The 21,458-nt window shown below is 38.2% G+C and overlaps 1 protein-coding gene across 4 annotated transcripts in view; it reads right to left on the minus strand.

Annotated features, from left to right (window-relative positions):
• pitrm1 (pitrilysin metallopeptidase 1) overlaps nucleotides 1-6,391 on the minus strand; it is a 49,693-nt gene extending 43,302 nt beyond the window's left edge. For 2 of the 4 annotated variants that reach the window (XR_004580311.2, XM_034314655.2), the window contains exons 1-3: nucleotides 6,192-6,391; nucleotides 5,673-5,778; nucleotides 1,827-1,933 (exon numbers count right to left, since the gene is read on the minus strand). Coding sequence is in view for 3 of the 4 variants with exons in the window: in XM_034314655.2 (XP_034170546.2) it covers nucleotides 1,827-1,933; nucleotides 5,673-5,778; nucleotides 6,192-6,226 (248 nt within the window). In the remaining variant the exon portion in view is untranslated. The remainder of the gene's footprint in view (nucleotides 1-1,826; nucleotides 1,934-5,672; nucleotides 5,779-6,191) is intronic. The other 2 variants (XM_034314656.2, XM_026941012.3) reach the window with 2 other exon arrangements.
• Nucleotides 6,392-21,458: the final 15,067 nt, after the last annotated feature.

Consider the following 21,458-nt stretch of genomic DNA (forward strand, 5'->3'; position numbering starts at 1 on the left):
AAATAAACTGTTAGTGTAAGGTCTTGCTCCAAGGATAATTTAGTTTTGAAACTACATATAGTTGTAATATCACATGTCTATTTGATCCCCCTTCACACATTTTTATGTGTTACTTTGAGACATGATTAACACCTATTTGGGACTTTTTACTTGAAACCTTGAGGTGTGATTAACATCTATTTGACCAAGTTATTACAGATCACTTTGAGATGTGAGTAATGACTATTTCCATGCCTATCAATTTTTGCTGCACCAAAAAGCACCTTATTGGCATTTAATTTAGGCCTCATAAGGCATGAAAATCATCTTGTGGCATTTTTTTTTGTGTAATGAAAGGACAAGATGTATTTTGAGGCATTTCTGCCAATCCTAACACACAAGCTGGAACACACATGCATGCAGACACACAGACTCACACACATACAGGCGCCCATAGATACCCACATGTACACAGACACATATACCCGCACACAGACAGCCACATGCAGGTGCAAGCAGAAAAACAGACACCCATGCTCACGAAGAGAGGTACATCCCCACAGACATGGGTGAGCGTACAGACACGAGCTCACATGCAGACATGTCCACACACACCAAACACAGACACATGAAGATGTGCACCCACAGGTAGACACCTGCCTACTGGCAAAAATGCACACATGCTGGGGGTGTTATGGTTTAACATTTTGTTAACATTTTATTTAAAGGGTACCTACATAGTATCTTTATAACATTCATAAGCATTGCATAAATATTTTACAAAGCAGTGCTGGATAATTTATGAAAGACTTACGTCAAAATGCATAAGATTATACAGTACAGGAGGTTTTATGCAACTTGTTTTTGCATGGAGAAGAGCTTCATAAAAAAGAAGGTATATTGGAATGAGGATCCATAATAATTTTTTTTCAAATGGACTACAAAGCTTAATCATTAATGGGGTGATGTGATGAATTACCATAATAAAGTATTGGCAAATATGTTTCATGATCATCATAAAATGATCATTGAGCCCCTTAAAGGAACCTTTCAAGTTCTCCTGCATTGCTTTATAAAAAATGTATGCAGTGCTCATGAATGTATTTTAAAAGGCAATATGTTGGTACCCATTGAATAAAGTGTCACTGAAATGTTTGTGGTATTTTAACTTATTACACAAATTTTGTACAAAAGTCTCTTTTTACTTCTGTACAAAAAAAACAAAGAAACGAAACATATTAAATCATTTAATTGTTCTTCTTTTCTTATTTTTGAAAATGACTTCCATAAAATCTCTTACACTCTCACTATTTATCATGCTGTCATTAAAAATTGAAAGTGAGTGTGGTGGCACTATGATCCAAGAAAAGAAAAATCTAAATAGTGCAACACTGCTTAGCCAAGTAAAGACAGTTGTTTCATTTCCTTATGGTCAGCAATGCCAAGTTTTTCTGTGCATTTGATAGAAATTGTGTATGATGAAGCCAAAGGGTTTTTAATGCAGTCTGTTTTCCTTGCACAGGAAAACAAATGTTAATGTAGTGTGATTTAGGTGTGATTTACCAAATGAGTAAGGAACTTGAGCAGGTAAAAAAAAAAAAAATGTACAGGAAGACGTTACAGAGTCACCGAGTACGATCAGACCATCACTTTCATCGTTAATCTGTATTTTTAAAAAGTTGACTGTGAGGTAACCATGAGATTATACAGCATAACTAATTGTGAAAGTGTAACAACCCTAGCAAATGCAGACACAAACAAACACTCAGACACAAACATGTACAAAAAGATACAAACATACACACTCCTACACATGGATACACACAAACACACACAACCATGCACACCTGAAGAGGTTATTGGAGTCATCTCTTGCTGTGTGTAGATACTGAGCTCCTGTGACATCATGACTGAGTTTAACTGCCGTCAGGGACAGATCAGGCACTGGAGTCACCTGTACAAACACACAAATATTTTCAGACTTTCATTGATTCACCTGTACATGCAGATATTAAATCTAGACTCCATACACTTTGGAAGCAGTAGTGGCTCAGTAGTTAAGCCTCTGTGCTACTGATCAGATGGTTGTGAATTCACTAAACTGCCATCTCTCTGCTAAGAGAAAAGGGAAGACATTTTTTCTGTATCTGGAACCTGTACCTTATGTAAAGAGACCTGTATATACAAAATATATCTGTAACAAATTGTGATGTTGGTTAAAAAAAAAAAAAAAAAAGAAGAAGAAGAAGACGACTTTTGCATGGAGTCATGTGGAATGGAAGCATTCTTTCCTATTATATCCCTCTGAAACCAAACTAAAACCAAGTGTTGGCCAAGATGAGCTTTAAAAGAATTCATCAGAGAAATGACGCACCACAGTGGCAAGTGTGGCAGATCTGCAGGTACTCCTTACTGTGAACAGAACTGCCTCCATTCTTTTGTTTTTCGCACCATTCTGTGTAAACTCAAGAGACTATTTCACATGAAAATTCCAAGATATAAGCAGTTTCTGAAATACTCAGACCAGACCATCTGGCATCAACAACCATACCACAGTAACTGAAATCACATTTCCCCCATTCTGGTGTGTGATGTGAACATTACCTGTAATGCATGATTTAATGCATTATGCTGCTTCCACATGATAGGCTGTTTGGATGATTGTAGGAATGAGCAGGTGTACAAGTGTTCCTAATAAAGTGGATGTTGAGTGTATGTAGTGTATGAATATATTTTATATAGGCAAATCACTTACATAAGAGTCACAAGTAGGCCTATGGTATAGTATGGTTCTGCAATAAAATTCTTGTATTTCTCTTGTAATTCTGTTTTTACACTTTTTACTATTTTTCACCCATAGTCAAATGGTAACATCCAGTTAAAATAACTTGTTTTGAATAACGTTATCCATAATTCAGAGTTGCACAGCTGGGCTTTGAGCTCTAAAGAACTGGGGCAAATAAGTAGTCTGACAACTCACTGAATGTCCAGAAAAAGCACTGAATCCCTTTCAGGTCCAATTTAACAGGAGTATACTAAATTTAAAAAAAAATATATAAGAAAATACCCCAAACTGTTCCCATACTTTGGATGACTTTAGTCATTCTATTTTTCTCTGTTGTAAGGTTCTCCTCCATTATCCATCAAATCATTTTAATCTAAATAAAGTGATGTAGTGCATGCCACTACTTTCTAACATAGACCAACTAGACAATAATGAAATTTGCTGCCAAATGTTTTTATTTTCAAATCTGATCATTTTTTGTTAATTAGCTGTTGCAGTTGAATTTGTAATGCTAAATGATTGTTTTGACCTCTGTTATAACCACTTGTAATGCTTGTAGGCATGCAAGTTGTGCTTGATAATTTGTATGTGTTCATAACACAAACGTAGGCTATAATTATGCTAGAAATTCAGTAACATACCTAAAACCATGAGAAGCATAATTTCTATGACAAATTCTTTTAAATGTCATCTATATTTTGTTATTCTTCATTTTAACCATGGCCAATACTTGGTTTTGGTTTTCGTTTCAGTGGCATACAAAAGGATGTTTCCTGGAGAGTCGCCATACTGAAGAAAAAACAAAAAAAAAACTCTTTTCCCACAGGATATGATGGTATCTTTACCTACATGCCAATTTATTACGGATATATTTTATCTGGGGTTATTTACAGATACACTCACTGAACACTTTATTAGGAACACTATAATAATACTGGGTAAGGCTTCCTTTCCTCTCAAAACAGCTTAAATTCTTTGTGACATAGATATCACAACATGTCGGAAACATTCCTTTGAGATTCTGGTCCATGCTAACCTGATTGCATCATGCAATTCCTACAGATTTTCAGGTGCCACATCCAAAAGGCGTTCTACTGGATTCGGATCCGGCGACTGGGAGGGCCACTGAAGAACACTGAACTCACTGTCTTGTTCATGAAACCATTTTTGAGATGAATTTTGCTTTGTAACATGGTGCATCATCATGCTGGAAGCCATTAGAAGATGGGTAAATTGTGGCCATGAAGGGATGCACATGGTCAGCAACAATACTCAAATAGACTGTGGCATTCAAGGGATGATTGATTGGTAAAGTATGCCAAGAAAACATTCCCCACACCATTACAGTACCGCCACCAGCCTGGACTATTGACACAAGGCAGGCTGGGACCATGGATTCCAGTCTTCAACTGTCCAGTTTTGGTGATTCTGTGCCCACGGCAGCCTCAGCTTTCTGTTCTTGTCTGACAGAAGTGGAACCCGACGTGGTCTTCTGCTGTTGTAGCCCTTCCACCTCAAGGTTCAACATGTTGTGTATTCTGAGAGGCTTTTCTGCTCACCACAATTATATAGAGTGGTTATCACTTATCTGTCAGTCACTATAGACTTTCTGTCAGTTCGGACAAGTCTGGCCATTCTCTATTGACTGCTCTCATCAACAAGGCGTTTCCGTCTGCAGAACTGCTGCTTACTGGATGTTTTTTCTTTATCGTGAAAATCACAGGAGATCAGCAGCCCGTTTTCAAAATCACCAAGATCACATTTTTTTCCCCCATTCTGATGGTTGATGTGAACATTATCCAAAGCTGCTGACCCGTATCAGCATGATTTTATGCACTGCACCGCTGCCACACAATTGGCTTATTAGATAATTGTATAAATGAGCATGTGTACGGGTGTTCTTAATTAAGTGCTCAGTGAATGTACATAGGTCCATTTTCTAGGTAAAAATTGTGTAATCTTTCCAGATGCAGGAATGCACAGGACATAAAAAATATTAATATGATGGGTATAGATTGGACTAAAATCCCAGACACAGACAGGTGATAATTACATTACCCCACTTCTCTATGTAAAACGATTCCAATCTGAATAGGGCTTGAGTCATAATTCACTTAATTTATACAAAGAGAGGAGTGCCACTGTGATCTGTCTGTATGCATTGAACAAAAAACAAACTTGCATTAGTAAGTAATATCTATGATAACCCAAGATGCCTTCATGCATACAAACCTGAGCACTATAAGGAGACTGGCAAGACCATTCATTGATATTTTTTTACACTGTATGGCCAAATGTATGTGGACACACCCATATGATCATCATACCCACATGTGGGCACTCCCTAAACTGCTGCCACAAAGCACACAATTGTTTAGAATGTCTTTCTATGTTGTAGCATTAAGAGTTCGCTTCACTGGAACTAAGAGGCCTAGCCTAAACCTGTTCCAGCATGACAATGCCCCTATTAGCTTTACATCAATTAGTATTAGCAACACATCCCACTCAGCAGCTGTATTATTATTAGTTGCGTAACAACTTCAAGGAGCACAAGTCCACAAAACAGTAACCTGAGGGCAGCAGTAGCAATGAAAACTTCCTAGCACTAAGAACTTGTGACAACAGCAGAGATCTAAAAGGGAATTTCGTCGTGTTATGTATAGTGACCCTCACCAGCACTTTTTCTTGACATTTCTTATATATGTTGACAGAAGATGCCAGTTTTCCCAAACAAAACAGTGGTATGGTCAGAAAGCCCTATAATTCTAAAAACCTTTAAAGCTACATTTCACAAGTTACAATACATTGTAAATAGTCGATTATGCTATGTCTCAGATGTGTGTCACTTCTAGGTGATGATGCTGTGTGTGCCATGTGAGATCTGAATTGTTTCTTGGTGACTGCTCACCTCTTGGATGGTAAAACCATGGATCTTCTGGCCTGCCACATACTGCAGAGCTCGCTCAGGGGCTGAGCTGCACTTTGGTCTCCATACATACTGGCCCTTAAACCTACTGCACAACAAAACTCATTTTCATTTCAAATCAATTAAAGATTATAGAGCTGTTGTGCTCATATAAGAAGTGTAGATGAAGTTTGATTTGGCCTCCATTTTACCAACAATAGTTATTTAAATGTGAAACAATAAATAATCTTATGTGAAAGTATTATGTCGGCATTAGGCAAAATAATACTCTCCACAAAATCTGCAAATAACTCCAATGATATAATACATAAAGCTGCTTATTCCCCCGGTTTATTTGCTAGTTAAATTCATATTCTGTCTTTGAGACAGGACAATCTGAGGAGCAGAAATATATAGCTTATGGTGGGGATATTATAAGCACAACATTCGTTAAGTTCCAATTCAATGACAGCACATTACTCATCCATATAACCATCTATCCACCGAGAAGATATAACTCACCTTAGGGATAAGAGATTTTTACTTTGCCGAAGCATTGTGAATGCTCAAATCTGCTGTGTCTAAAACCACTCTATATACTAATTAAATGATAAATATATATTTAACTAATATGATCGTTTTAAGCGTTCACAGACACTTCTACCACACAATCACATTGCCGTACTTCCTTGCCTAACACTGTCACAGTCGCACATGCTCAGAGGAACAAAAACCCACCTCGATACAACGCGGCATTCGATTGCTTATTTCGTTAAGAAAGCCAGCGTCGGATTGGCTACCACGATGAACGTCCATAACCCTTTAAAAGAACAGCTTAGATGTCGGGTGGCGTTTAGGCGTAGTTTAACGAATTTCCGAAACATAGGACGGCAGGGGAAGGCTTATTAACATTCCCGATTGGTCGGAGAAACTTTGAGGCTGGGAAGTGATATGATAGTGATATGATGCTGCACGCCATCGCGTCAATTACTTTGAGGAGTGTTTGGAGTAACGTAATACATGTGAACGGATAACGTAATACAAATACAAGTTTTGGATTTTTATATAATGTAACAGAAATAAAGAACACATACGTTATATATATATATATATATATATATATATATATATATATATATATATATATATATATATATATATATTGCGAGCAGCAGTTATTGGGGTTCAAGCACTTTAGGGCCTTAAGGACATGCGTAGAAAGATATTACTTAATATTGTGCAAGCCTGTAAGCACCTAAATCAGAGAAAAAATCACTCTATATACTAATTAAGTACACATTAAATACAAATATTTAATGATTTGATTGACACCAGTGGTTCTTGAGGCAAAATTGTTAAGTATTAGAATGTCTAATATATGAATAACGTGTGCATGTGTGAAACATTGTATAATATACAATCATAAACACAAAGCTGATAGCGCCTCCCGATGGCCAATTTAAAGCATATTAACACACAATTCAAAATGGCCGACGCAGTAACACTGGGTACCATTTGACTCGGTAAATCTAATGAAACCACTTCCATTATTTTACAACAAATTGTAAAGAAATTATAAGCAAAAAGTGCAATTTTTCATATCTTGTAACCAGCAGGTGGTGTTGTTCCAAAACTGCTCATGTCCCCTCAGGTCAAGGTTGTTGTAACACACACCAAGTTTTGTGTCGATATGCTGAAGCGTTGTGGAGATGTAACCTCACATTCACTTTGGCATGATCGTCGTCATATTCGTTGACGCGTTATACATGAACGGTTTGGTCTATCAGAAATCTTTGAATGATATTTGGTTTTCATTGGTTGAAGATAATCTGAGCAAAATTTAGTGAAGGTTTGATGAACAGTCTAGGAGGAGTTTGCAAAAGTATGTTTTTCAAAACAAATTCACAGTGGTGGGAAATTGGACCAAGGCACATTTAGTATTATTCTTTTTGGCATGATCCACGAAATATAACCAGACTGGCTGCATGACAATAGGCTAACAAAGTGAAAAGTTATTAGCATTTTTTTTAGAAATGTTCTTATATTTTTTTGCCCCCAAACTGTTTGCATACCTTCAGGGCATGGGGATGATGACGTGTACTGAGTTTTGTAACGATACTCCAATGCATTTGTAAAATATAGCACACAATTCAAAATGGCTGAAGCCCCAAAATGGTGGCCACATTTTTCAAGATTCACAAATGTCCTCATAGACACTGATGGAACCTTGGACAAAGACACTTCGTGCAAGATTTCAGGTTGAATGGAACAATGGTTCCATATTTAGTGCCAATTTCATGTTTTGTCCTGTTATAGCACCACCATGTGGCAAAGCTACACCATTTTAGGCATGTGACCTCAGATTGAACCCGTACATAAGTCTGCCAAGTTTGGTGAAAATACCAATAATTTCTGAAGAGTAAGTCATTTATTCTTACTTACATTAGTTAACATGTTATTTTTAGATATGCACATATTTTACTAGTTAAGCTATTTCTGCTTTTTTTTTTTTTTACAGATGTTTGTTTAATTTTGTTTATGTTCTGTGTGATAATTCATAAAGTATATGTGCATTGGCATTACAAAAATCGTGTTGTTTTTTGTTATGAGTGGGCAATATTAGTATTGGTGGTAATATAGTTTCTTTGATCCTATATATATATATATATATATATATATATATATATATATATATATATATATATATAAAATATGTGGGCTCAAAAGTGGGCCTTTGACCCTCATTTTTTATATTTTGGTGATATTGTGCACTATGTTGTAAATGAACTACAAACAAACAAAAAAACATTCTTCCTTTTAGTCTCCTCAAATTATTTCTTTTAGTTTCCATGGTGCCATTCCACCTTGATAGACCCATTAGGGGGTGGGTCATTACCTCCCCAGGTGTGAAAGACATCAGTATTCATGGCCATTGACACTCCCTTGCATGCAGCCTTTCAAAAAAAAAAAAAGTTTCACACAAAGGTTAAATCAGTGCATTGTTTCATGTGAGTGAATGAACAGGATGGTTTTCACAACATGTTGTAGCAAACACTGGTCTACATAATCCAGTACTCAAAAGTCTTGTGAAAATATACTTAGTATGTGGTTTATGGCCCTATCTCAGTGTCCTTCTTTTTTTTAATCTTAGTCTTCTCAAAGTACAAACATGTACATATATGTTGCTCACATATTATTGTAGCACAATTTATGCAGAATATAGTGTAATGAGACTTTTGCCATTAATGTTCGACTGGTCCCACCATCTCTCAGGGTACAAGGAAGGCATGCATCGAGACTCTTCTCTGTTCTAGCACCAAGGTGGTGGAATGAACTTCCCCTAGATGTCCGAACAGCTGAGTCACTGGCAGTCTTCAAATGACGTCTAAAGACTTACCTCTTCATAAAATACTTAAATTAGCATTTTCACAAAAAAAAGCACCTCCTCAACAGAGTTTTGGACTGATGGTATTCCTAGTTTGTGACCTAGCGAGCCAATATCAGAATGTATTTTTGATAGACTTCAAAGCACTATTGTAAGTCACTCTGGATAAGGGCGTCTGCCAAATGCCATAAATGTAAATGTAACTATATATAAAATAAACAAAAATATAAGAAAACATTTTACTCCTTAACCCTTAGGAGTCTCAGGCATTTTTTGGATCCTTAAGATGTTTTGACATGCCCTGACACTTGTTCTTATTTCAGTTACTTTTGATACATTAATGGCAAAAGTCTCATTACACTATATTCTGCACAAATTGTGCTACAATAATATGTGAGCAACATATATGAGCAACATATATATTTGGACAGTGACACAATTTTCATATATATATATATATATATATATATATATATATATATATATATATATATATAGTGGATATAAAAAGTCTACACACCTAAATTAAAATTGTAATGAAAAAAATTTAAACCAAGATAAAATCATGCCAAAACTCTTTCCACCCTCAATGTGAAATTACGACATATAAAAATTAAGTGAAAAACAACCAGAAACATTCTAAATAGGAAAAAAAAAAAAAAAAGTTACAATAACCTGGTTGCATAAGTGTGCTCACCCTTTTAGAATTGGGGATGTGGCTGTGTTCAGAATGAACCAATCACATTCAGTCTCATGTTCAAAAGTAATTATCATACAACTGTCATCAATGAAATTATAATGGTCTCATGAGACCAAATACAAAAAGTATAATAATTCAGTAATTTCTAAAGGTATGTTTGGCACCAAAAATTGCACATCACCAAAAGAACACCATACCCACAGTGAAACATGGTGGTGGCAGCATCATGCTTTAGGGCTGCTTTTCTTCAGCCAGAACTGGGGCTTTTATCAAGGTTGAGAAAATCATGAATAACTATAAATACCAGTTGACTTTAATGCAAAACATTCATCTGTCTGCTAGTAAGCTGAAGATAAAATGGAACTTCACCTTTCAGCATGACAATGACCCAAAGCATACATCCAAATCAACAAAGAAATGACTTAACCAAAAGAAGATCAATGTTTCTGAATGACCTAGCCAGAGCTCAGACCTGAATCCAACTAAAAATCTGTGGAGTGATCTGAAGTGGGCTGTGCACAGGAGATGCACTCACAGTTTGATTGTTCTAGAATGATTTTGAAAGAAAGAGTGGGAAAATATTGCCAAGTCTCAAGATGTGCCATGATAGAAAACTTACCCAAAAAGACTGAATGGGGTAATAAAATAAAAAGGTGCTTCAACAAAGTACTATTTTAGGGTTGTGTTCACTTATGCAACCAGCTTATAGTTTTTGCCTTGCCATGTTCATCTTGTTTCTGTGTTTGGAATTGCCCTTGCCTTGAATTGTTCTGATTTATGTGTGCCTACCTATGTCTGTGTATTGATTTCAGGTTTGGATGAGTTTTAGACTGTCTTTGCCTGTGACCATTTTCTGTATGACCTAGATCTTGCCCTTGATTATGATAATTGAATTTGCCCCATATTGTAATAAACCTCTTGCATATGGATCCTAAATACACTTTTGTGTCTCCTTTGTTACAACGATATTTCTGTACAAACAAAAGAAATACAGAATTTATAGAGCTACTGCTCTATACCGCCCAAGCAGACCACATGCTGTGCACCACAGAGCAGTATATCTCTGCCGAGCTCTTAAAAAAATAAATTTAAAAAATATTAAGTGGTACATTCTTTCCACCATGAAAGTACACCCTATTTATTGTGTGGTTAGTTATTGTGTGGTCCTCACCAACTTCTATAAACAATATCCTCAGGTGACAAAAAAAAAAACCCACACACAACAGATTTCAATATATATATATATATATATATATATATATATATATATATATATATATATATATATATATATATATATGCCCTTCCTATTTCCATAATTAGCAATTAGCAGCCAGGTGTCACTAATGAAATGCACAAGATTAGTTAATCATCAAGATTAACTTTTTTTGAACTACTCGGCCACTCAACTGATAGAATATAACAGCCATAACATTCCATCATGTATATCAGTCATTAAAGAACTTGGACTCCTACGTCGTCCCCGGTATATCCACAGAAGCTCTCGGAGAAAGTTTGCTTACTCCCGGTCTGGTAACGAAATTCCTTCCGTTTGGGCAGCTGTGCGCCCTGTCGCATCTCTTCCGCGTCATCAGAGAACTGATACTCTGTGGATTAGTAGCACTGGAGATATTGCAACAGCGCCACACATGGAGCCAGACAGAAAACGTGGAGTGGATTTCAGCCTACTTCGGCCAGTACGTAGATTCACTGCTTCATCTAAAATTAAAATTGAACTGTTTAATACACAATCCCTCACAAACAAATCCTGCTTCATACATCATATTCGGGACAAAAGTTTGGACATAATGTGCCTCACAGAAACCTGGCATCAACCAGATGTTTTTTCTGTTTTAAATGAGACCTGTCCTCCTGGTTACTGTTATTTACAAAAAGCTCGTAGCACTGGCCGTGGTGGTGGCCTGGCTGTCATCTACCGCAGTCACCTAGATCTGTCCCCTCTGGCCCTCCCTGAGCTGTCTTCCTTTGAATGTTTGGCATTTAATTGTAAGCCCCCTTTCACAATGACAGTACTATTAATCTACCGGCCACCCAAACTAAATGCATGCTTCCTCTCAGAGTTATACAATTTTCTTTTAACTTTCTGCACAACCTCTTCCAATATAATAATACTTCGAGATTTTAACATTCATGTCAACAACCCCTCTTGCCATCTTGCTACAGAATTCCTGCAGTTACTGGATTGCTTAAACCTCAGACAACATGTTGATGTTCCTACACACACTAAGGGGAACATTCTTGATTTGGTCATTACTGAGTCTCCCCTTTTAAATGCACCATTTGTGTATGATCTGGGTGTATCTGACCATAAGGTCATCTCCGTCAAGCTGCCTTTTCTGTCTTCCCACATCAAGCCCAAACCTGAAATACATTTCAGAAATCTGACAAACATTAACACAGAAAACTTGACCTTAAGCCTTCAGCATCTTCATTCTGTAAATGTCTCATCAGTCACTGAATCTGTGGAATCTTATAATAAGATACTGAGCAGCATTTTGGATCTTCATGCACCCATCAAAGTTAGGACAATTGCGTTTTCTCGCTCAGCTCCCTGGTTGATCTGCGGAAAATGAAAGCAGCTGGACATGCCATTGAGCGGCGGTATAATGCTTCTGGTCTTTCTGTTCACAAGCTGGCCTATCGGGACCACCAAAAAGCTTATTTGAAGTCCATCAAAGAAGCACAGTCACAGTACTATTCAAATATTATTCAAAATAGTTCTGGCAATTCCAAACAGTTGTTCTCCACCATAAATCACCTCCTTAAACCTCAAATTGCTCCACTCACAGGAGCTACAGAAGAACAATGCAACGATTTTATGACCTTTTTTAAAACCAAAATTGACAAAATTCACTCCTCTTTTTATGTTCCCTCCTCCTTGTCTGCCCCAACTGCTGACCCGCAGTCTGATATTTCGATCCTGCTTTGCTGCTTCCCAGAAGTTACTCAATATGAGGTCGAAGACACCATCAGGGGGATGAAATCCTCCACATGTGCCCTCAACCCTTTTCCTACACCTCTGTTGAAAGCAAATATTTCTGCCATCAGTCCCCTTATCACCATGATAATAAACCGATCCCTTCAGACCAGCCATGTTCCGTCTGTCTTGAAAACGGCCATAATCACCAAATCTTTGCTAACTATAGGCCCATATCCAAACTGCCATTTCTCTCTAAGGTTCTGGAGAAAGTGGTTGCCAGCCACCTTCAAGACCACTTCAAACACAATAACATTTTTGAAAAGTTTCAGTCTGGTTTCCGTTCCGCTCACAGCACGGAAACAGCCTTAGTTAGAGTCACAAATGACCTGCTGATGACAGCTGATGCTGGTTCACCATCACTTCTTGTCCTTTTGGATCTTTCTGCAGCGTTCGACACCGTTGATCATGGTATACTTCTCAACAGGCTACACCACTCCATTGGACTTAATAACACTGTCGTGCGTTGGTTTGAGTCATACCTTGCAGACAGATCTGAATTTGTGGCCATGGGAAGCTCAAGGTCCCGTTCACATGCTGTTAGATGCAGAGTTCCACAGAGATCAGTTCTTGGACCTATTTTATTCATTCTTTACATGCTCCCCCTTGGCAAAGTCATCAGTCGCTTGGTAATTTCTTTCTATTGTTACGCTGATGATACACAACTATATATGAAAAATGATGCTCACTCATCATTATCATCATCATCATCATCAACTTTAACTACACTCACTGCCTGTCTGGAGGAGATAAGGGCATGGATGAATCATAACTTTCTCCAGCTGAACAGCTCAAAAACAGAAGCCATCCTCATTGGTTCCCCTCATCAGATCAGAACATCTACCATAACTTGCATTACATTCTCTGGCCAGGACATCCCCCTATCACCATTAGTTACAAATCTTGGTGTTAGGTTTGACCCTCATTTAACCTTTGAGGCTCACATTAAACACCTCTGCAAAACATCATTTCATCACCTCAAGAATATAGCCAGACTCCGTCCTACACTCACCCTACATGATGCTGAGAAACTTGTCCACGCCTTTATCTCCTCCAGACTGGACTACTGCAACTCTCTTCTCACCGGGATCCCTAGCAAGAGCATCCAGAAACTCCAGCACATACAGAATAGTGCCTCTAGGATCCGGACGAGGGTGCGTAAATACGAACATATCACACCAATTCTTCAATCATTACACTGGCTTTCCATTTCCGCTCGGATTGAATATAAGGTCTCCCTCCTCACACATCAATGCATCTATGGCAATGCCCCCACTTACCTTAAAGAACTCCTCACCCCACAGATTTCAGCACGTCCCCTCCGCTCTACAAACACTCATCGTCTCCTCCCCCCTAGGACTAATACCCGCACCATTGGGGATCGAGCCTTTTGCGCCGCTGCTCCTCGCCTATGGAATGCCCTCTCTGAACATCTGAGGGCTCCACAACTGACTGATGGTTTTAAAAGGGGGTCTAAAAACGTACATTTTGTTTTACAAAGTACAAAGTGTTTTACAACGTACAAAGTGTTTTAATATTTAGAGTTTAAATTTCTGTGCTAATCTCAGTTGGCAGCTGGTTTTAATTGCTGTATGTTATTATGACTCTTTTCTGTAGCACTCTGAGATTTTCTTTAAAATATAAAGTGCTTTATAAATAAAATGTATTATTAAGTGTGACTACCTCTACTACCTCTATAAAAGTAGAACTTTTGGCAGTTTGGTGCTCTGGAGCACTCAGTTGTGTGTCTACATCATGCCAAGAGAAAGGACATCAGCCATGACCTCAGAGAAAGAATACAATCTGGGAAGAGCTATTAAGTCATCTCCAAACAATGTGAAATTCACTATTTCAAATTGTTTGCAAAAGGAGAGCCTTCAAAACAGCTGCCAATCTTCCCAGGAGTGCGCATCCCAGCAAATTCGGTTCAAGGTCAGACTGTTTATTGCTCTGAGATATTAAGAAAAACCTACATCATGTGATCTACAGTAAGGATATTATGTGCTGTACATAGTTAAGTTCACATATACAAAATACTAATATATATATATATATATATATATATATATATATATATATATATATATATATATATATATATATATATATATAAAATAGAAAAGAGCTATTTGTCAAAATTTGCAGTCTTTTTAGTCTTAGACTTTTTAGTCTTGATTTAAAAACTGTAATAGAGAAAGCACATCTGATGTCCAATGGAAGGTTGTTCCTCTGCCTCAGCGCAGTCACTGCAAAGGCATGGTCAGCCAAGATCACAGAACAGCGAACAGAATCTGTTCTGAGGACATTAGATACCTGGGAGCAGAGTATTGGCACAGCAGATCAGAGATATAGGTGGGAGCTAAATCATTAAGAGGTTTAAAAACAAACAAGAAAACTAGACTAAAATTAAACTGGATCCTGTAGTGGACAAGAAGCCAGTGCAATGATGCCAAATCATGGGTGATGTGGTATCTTTTCTTGGTGCCAGTGAGTAATCAAGCAGCCACATACCATACTAACTTCAGGTGATAAACTGATGCCTTGTTGATATCAAGATAAAGCAAAATGCAGTAATCTAAATGAGAGGAGATAAAGGCATGATGGCTGTTGGCCATCCAAGTCTTAATATCTTCAATACAAGCACTGAGGTGTTGTAGTAAGCACAGATCATTGGGTTGTAAGGGAAAATAGAGCTGTGTGTCATCAGGGTAACAATGAAAAGAAATATATTTTCAGATTATGTTTCCCAGTGGGAGCATGTACAATGAAAAAAGGATGGCCCCAATATGGATCCTTGGGGAACAAATCCATCAGTGGTAGCAGTGGTTGAATAGAAGCTACTGATGTTAACTGAGAATATCCTATGACTGAGGTAGGACCTAAACCAGCTCAGTACATTTTCCCGCAGTCCAACCGTGCGTTCAAGGCATGCAATGAGGTTATCGTGATGTACTGTGTCAAATGCAGCACTGAGCTCTAACAAAAGTAGGAGGGCACAGTTATCGGAATCAACAGTCAGTAATAAGTCCATGGTCACCTTTAACAAGGCAGAGTCACTGCAATGGAAGGCTTTAAATCCAGACGGGAATGTTTCAAAAATATAATTTCTCTTCTTGTGTGACCATAATTCAAAAGGGCTACTTTTTCCAGGACTTTGGAGAGAAAAAGTAACTTTGAAATAGGAAGAAATTATTCAGAATATTTAGGTTGAGGGTTGCACTACCACATATTTAAAACTAGTAGGCACAGTGCCAGACATTAAACAAGTGTTTATGATGGCTAAAACACTCTGGCCTGTAATCTCAAATGTCTCTTTTAGGAGACGAGGAGGAATAGTATCCTGAGGGGATGTACTGGGCTTTATGTGGGAAATAACATCTTTTAAAAATGAAAGAGATATGGCTTGGCTGAATTGGCTGAATTGGCTGAAAATGTGGGTCTGGCAAAAGATCATCTCCATTAAGCATAAAATGTAGCCTGATATTCTCAATTTTACTCATAAAAAAAAAAAAAGTCCTTACAGGTTTTAAGGGATGCCTCAACGTTCTGACATACTGGGGGGTTGAGGGTTTATTTTAGGTCTATGGCTATTTTTGGCAATAATATCTTGGCAAATATATCTACTTTCCATAGCTGTCAAGTTATTGAGTGAGCTCTTTAAAATTTCTTAAGATATTTGGACTTTGTCTTTCTTCCATTTATACATTGCTTTCTAGCATTCCTGCCTAAACATCTGTGTACTTTCGTGGGATTTGAACCTGGTTTGTCTGGTTTTAATGGGGAAACAGAGTCAAGAAGGGCGGAAGAAGTTGAATAAAAAAGAGTGATCAATTCCTATGCCCTCAACTGGTTTGATGCAGCTGTGATAGACCTTGCCTGAGGTTTATTTAGACATGCATCTGAGAAATGGCAAACACTGAGGGAATTTAGAGGCAGATTGGGACATGCAGGAGTTTTAAGACTAAATAAACTTTACTGGGTAATGATATATTAAATATTGTGTTGATGGGTAGGTTCAGTTATAGACTGAACAAGACTAAAAGACTGAAAAGAACATGAGTAACCTCACTAACCATAGGTTTAGTGGGACAGCAGACATGAATATTATAATCCTCCAGAACCAGCAACCTATCAGTAGTAGGTGTAATTACAGATTTAAAAAATCTGAAAACTTATTTAGAAAATTATTATGTGCTTTAGGAGGTCTGTACACAAGAGCACAAAGGGAGACAAGGAGGAATAATATCCTGAGGGGATGTACTGGGCTTTATGTGGGAAATAACATCTTCTAAAAATGAAAGAGATATGGGATGGAATTGGCTGAAAATTGCAGAGCACTGTGGGTCTGGCAAAATGGCATTTCCGTTAGGCAATTTTACTCATACAAAAGTGCAAGTTGCTATGCTAGTTGAAAATATGCAGACATGAATATTATAATCCTCCAGAACCAGCAACCTCTCAGTAGTAGGTGTAATTACAGGGCTAATCAATTGTATCTCGAATCTGGAGTACATTTTAGTGGTTGACACTTGACACTTGAGCTAAAAAAAAGTTGCAGTTCATAGGCGGAAGTTCAGTGAGAGGATACCCTTCCTTAGATTCCTGTTCTTGCCTGACAGGAGTGGAACCCAATGTGGTCTTCTGCTGTTGTAGCCCATTCACCTCAAGGTTCAAGCTTTTCTGCTTACCATATCCTTACCATATCCTGTTACTATATCCTTTCTGGCAGCTAAAACCAATCTGGCCATTTTCCTCTGACCTCTCTTATCAACAAGGCGTTTCCACCCAAACAAATGTCTATATCAATCTACAGAGCCGGGGGGTGAAAACTTTTGAACAGAATGGAGATGTGTACATTTTTCTTATTTTGCCTAAATATCGTATTTTTTCATTTAGTACTGCCCTTCCGAGGCTACAGAAGATAGTTACACGTTTCCCAGAAGACAAAATAAGTTAAATTTACCCTGATCTTCAAATTCAAAAAGTTTTCACCCCCCGGCTCTTAATGCATGTTTTTTCCTTCTGGAGCATCTGTGAGCGTTTGAACCTTCTGTAATAGTTGCATATGAGTCCCTCAGTTGTCCTCAGTGTGAAATGATGGATCTCAAAATCATACAGTCATTGTTGGACAGGGTTCAAATACACAAAAAATGCTGGAAAACCAAAGAATTTGTGGGACCTGAAGGATTTTTCTGAAGAACAGCAGGCAGTTTAACTGTTCAGGACAAACAAGGGACTCTTGAACAACTATCAGTAAACAAAAAACACAGCTGTGGATCATTCAGGTAACAACACAGTATTAAGAATCAAGGGTATGTAAACTTTTGAACGGGGTCATTTTTATAAATTCAACTATTATTTTCTCTTGTGGACTATATGTAAACATCTTTTATGTGAAATATCTTATTCAGGTCAGCACTAAATAAACAATAACATGCATTTTGTATGATCACTCTTATTTTGGTAAAATAATAAACATTTTGCAGATTCTGAAAGGGGTATGTAAACTTTTGACCTCAACTGTGATTATATATATATATGTGTGTGGCAATGCTGAGATGGGGGGAGGGGAATAAATGAATAACTCAACATACCCCCCCCTAAACAAACCGACTACGCCACCCCGTATCGAAACGGGGAATAACCCAAAATAAGGGACACAGATTCGTTTGGCCACAAATTCAAGGAGAAACGTGGGAACAATGTACAAAACACTTTACTCAGATTTCTATAATAAATAATAAAAACAGCAACAATGCTGAAAGTCAATCACAATCCAGAACAATGTATCAGAATAAAGCAGCTCTGGGTACAACAAAAAAACAAACACTCAAAAAAAGAAAATTACACAAGTAACAGGCACAGGCTTTCCAGCAGCAAAGGCAGGCTAGCTGACACGAAGATCCTTACCGCACACTGTGGTTTCCACAAACACACAGACACAGACACACACACACAGTGAAAAATAAATCCAAGCCACACTACACTCCACACGGTTAAACCACCACCAGCACTCAAAAGATCTAAACTCTTCAAGCACAAGCACAAGTGCACAAAGAAAAACAATGAACATAAACAAAATATAACCAAGACATAACTGACAAAAAAATAACGTCTAAAAAAACAGTTTTACACCTTTAAAAAGAAAAACAATTTATAACATCAAAAAAAGCAATTTGTAATACCCAGAAAAACAGTTTAAGGAAAAACAGTTTAAGGAAAAACAGCAGCGCCGTCCTCTGAACGCAAAATAAAAAGAATTCCGGCGTCCTCAAGTGACTAATCGGCGCGGCGTCCAAAAAAGAGAGAGACAGAGCAGCACACAAATGGGTCGTGCAACACGAGTGGTACCGTTGCCCACAATTTGTAAACACAGAGTCTCAAGCAGGTAGACACATCCCCCAGAAAAATCTCACAGCTGACATGCAAATGGACAGCCGGCAACCCAGCGCAACATCAAATGACCAGTAATCGCACGCTACACAGGTGCAGATGAAATCCGGAAGAGGGCGGTCCTAGCTATGATGCAAAAAGTAAAACTCGCACAGCAAGGCCCAGGCCTTGTCACCTGATATCAGTGCCTGACCTCACTAATTCTCTTGTGGCTGAATGGCCAAATCCCCATTCATGTTCCAAAGTCTAGGGGAAAGCCTTCCCAGAAGAGTGGAGGTTATTATAAGAGCAAAGAAGGGACCAAATCTGGAATGGGATGTTCAAAAAGCTCATGTTGGTGTGATGGTCAGGTGTCAACATACTTTGGCCATATAGTGTACTTTTGGCTATATAGTGTATTTTACTCCATTCTTGTATAGCTGATTCTTCCCATGTTGCAATCCGCAGTGTTTACAAGAACGCTGAATAAAGTAATCGGGTCGATATGCACGTTTACATGACAGAATCTTCTGACATGCGCACAGTGCACGATTACACATTTCCAGCCATTCCAACACGCAGATACTAGCAGCCACTCTCTTGCCATTGCTTCTTTTTTTTGTTTTAAAAAGCGGACTTAACATTTGCCTATTTCAGCTGCTAATTAGAAGACAACAAGCGTGTGATGTTTTGTGCGGTGCTGCGTGTATTTATCAAGCAATTAAAATGCCCCTTCCCGAGCCCAGAACAAGGTGTCTGTGGTTGAGGGTCCGAAGCAAGGACTGGTGGAACAACGTCGTCTTGCACCACTTCACAGACGAGGAGTGGAAGGAGAATTTTAGGATGACACGACAGTCATTTATGACACTATGCTCAATGGTGGAGGGATACATGGCACCTGGTGAGGCTACAGTCAGAGCCCCAATACCGCTGACAGCCGTGCGTCATACGTCATTATGTGTTTGTACGTCATTGCACATGCGCAGAACTATCTGGTTTCATTTTCAACCCGATGAAGTGTTTACATGTCCTCTCCATCGGTTTAAACCACCCCTTACGATCTGAATGAAATTTTAATCGGTTTTGGCCAATTCATTCCGATTGACGTGTTTACATGTGACTTTTTAGATCTGATTGTGCTTCTAGTCCAATTACGATCGGATTATTAGTGTCCATGTAAACGTAGCTAATGATATCAAGAGTTCTGCATTCAACTGGCCTGTATGGGAGAGTGGCTAGAAAGAAGCAATTACTGAAGAAAAAACATATCGAAGCACATCTGGGTTTTGCCAGAAAGCATCACCTGACCCAGCTAAATGTGGTATATGGTTTTGTGGACAAAAATTGAGCTTTTTGGCCAAAATTCAATATTCTATGTGTGACCCAAACCTTACACTGTCCATTCCTCAACACACACCATCCCAGCAGTGAAGTTGGACACGCTCTTGATTTAATACTCACATTTGGTTTAAATATAGAAAACATAGTCACACTACCCCAGTCTAACATTTTTGTGTGTGGTATCCTATTTGTGATTATTGAGTAGATAACAATGTTAAGTGTTTGCTTGTTTGTTACAGATGTGAAAATTTAGTGCCCCAATCCAGACCTGTCATCAGCTCATTCATATATGCAGGCTGAAAATGATTTTTCTCTGGGCTGACAACATTAAAATTATAAAATTGTTCTTAATTTGGTGCCTTACCTTGTGTTACAGACTGAAATTGTCTGTGGATGATGGGCTGCCACTGCCTTTGATGCTTTTGTTTTCACATAGGCAATAAGTGGAAAATCGTGAACTTACATATGTCCGTGCCTGTGGGTCTGGCCCCTCTGAATTTACCCTTAACTGACGACTGTGGCCTAGTAGTCCAAGAAACACAAGAGCAATCCTGAATACAAGAGCCTAGCACACAGGCCTTGTGGAAGCTGTTCTGTGAATGGTGTGCACCTCATTGGCTGGATCCTTTACACTGCACCTCCCTGCGAGCTCATAGGCTTATTACCCAAATTATATTTGGTCAGTATTGGCCCCATGGTAAACATCAGCCAAACCGACACCAGATGAGCTACAGTGTGTAACTGTATACCTGCAAACCATATATCAATACTATAGACCTATAGAAGTGTTCTTCAGAAAAAAGTCTATGATACTTTTATTGTCCACTAGATGTCCAGTTAGATGTTCACAAATTTTTGGAGAACAAAGAGCTTCAAGAATGATATTTACAAGGGCCACACATACAGTGGTCTCATATCAGTCTTAAGCCAGAAGATATCTGTACATCCAGAATTTTTTAAAAATAAAAATAGAAATTAGACCTTTCTACAGTG

This window comes from Pangasianodon hypophthalmus, chromosome 21 (genome assembly GCF_027358585.1).
Source record: "Pangasianodon hypophthalmus isolate fPanHyp1 chromosome 21, fPanHyp1.pri, whole genome shotgun sequence".
NCBI lineage: Eukaryota > Metazoa > Chordata > Actinopteri > Siluriformes > Pangasiidae > Pangasianodon > Pangasianodon hypophthalmus.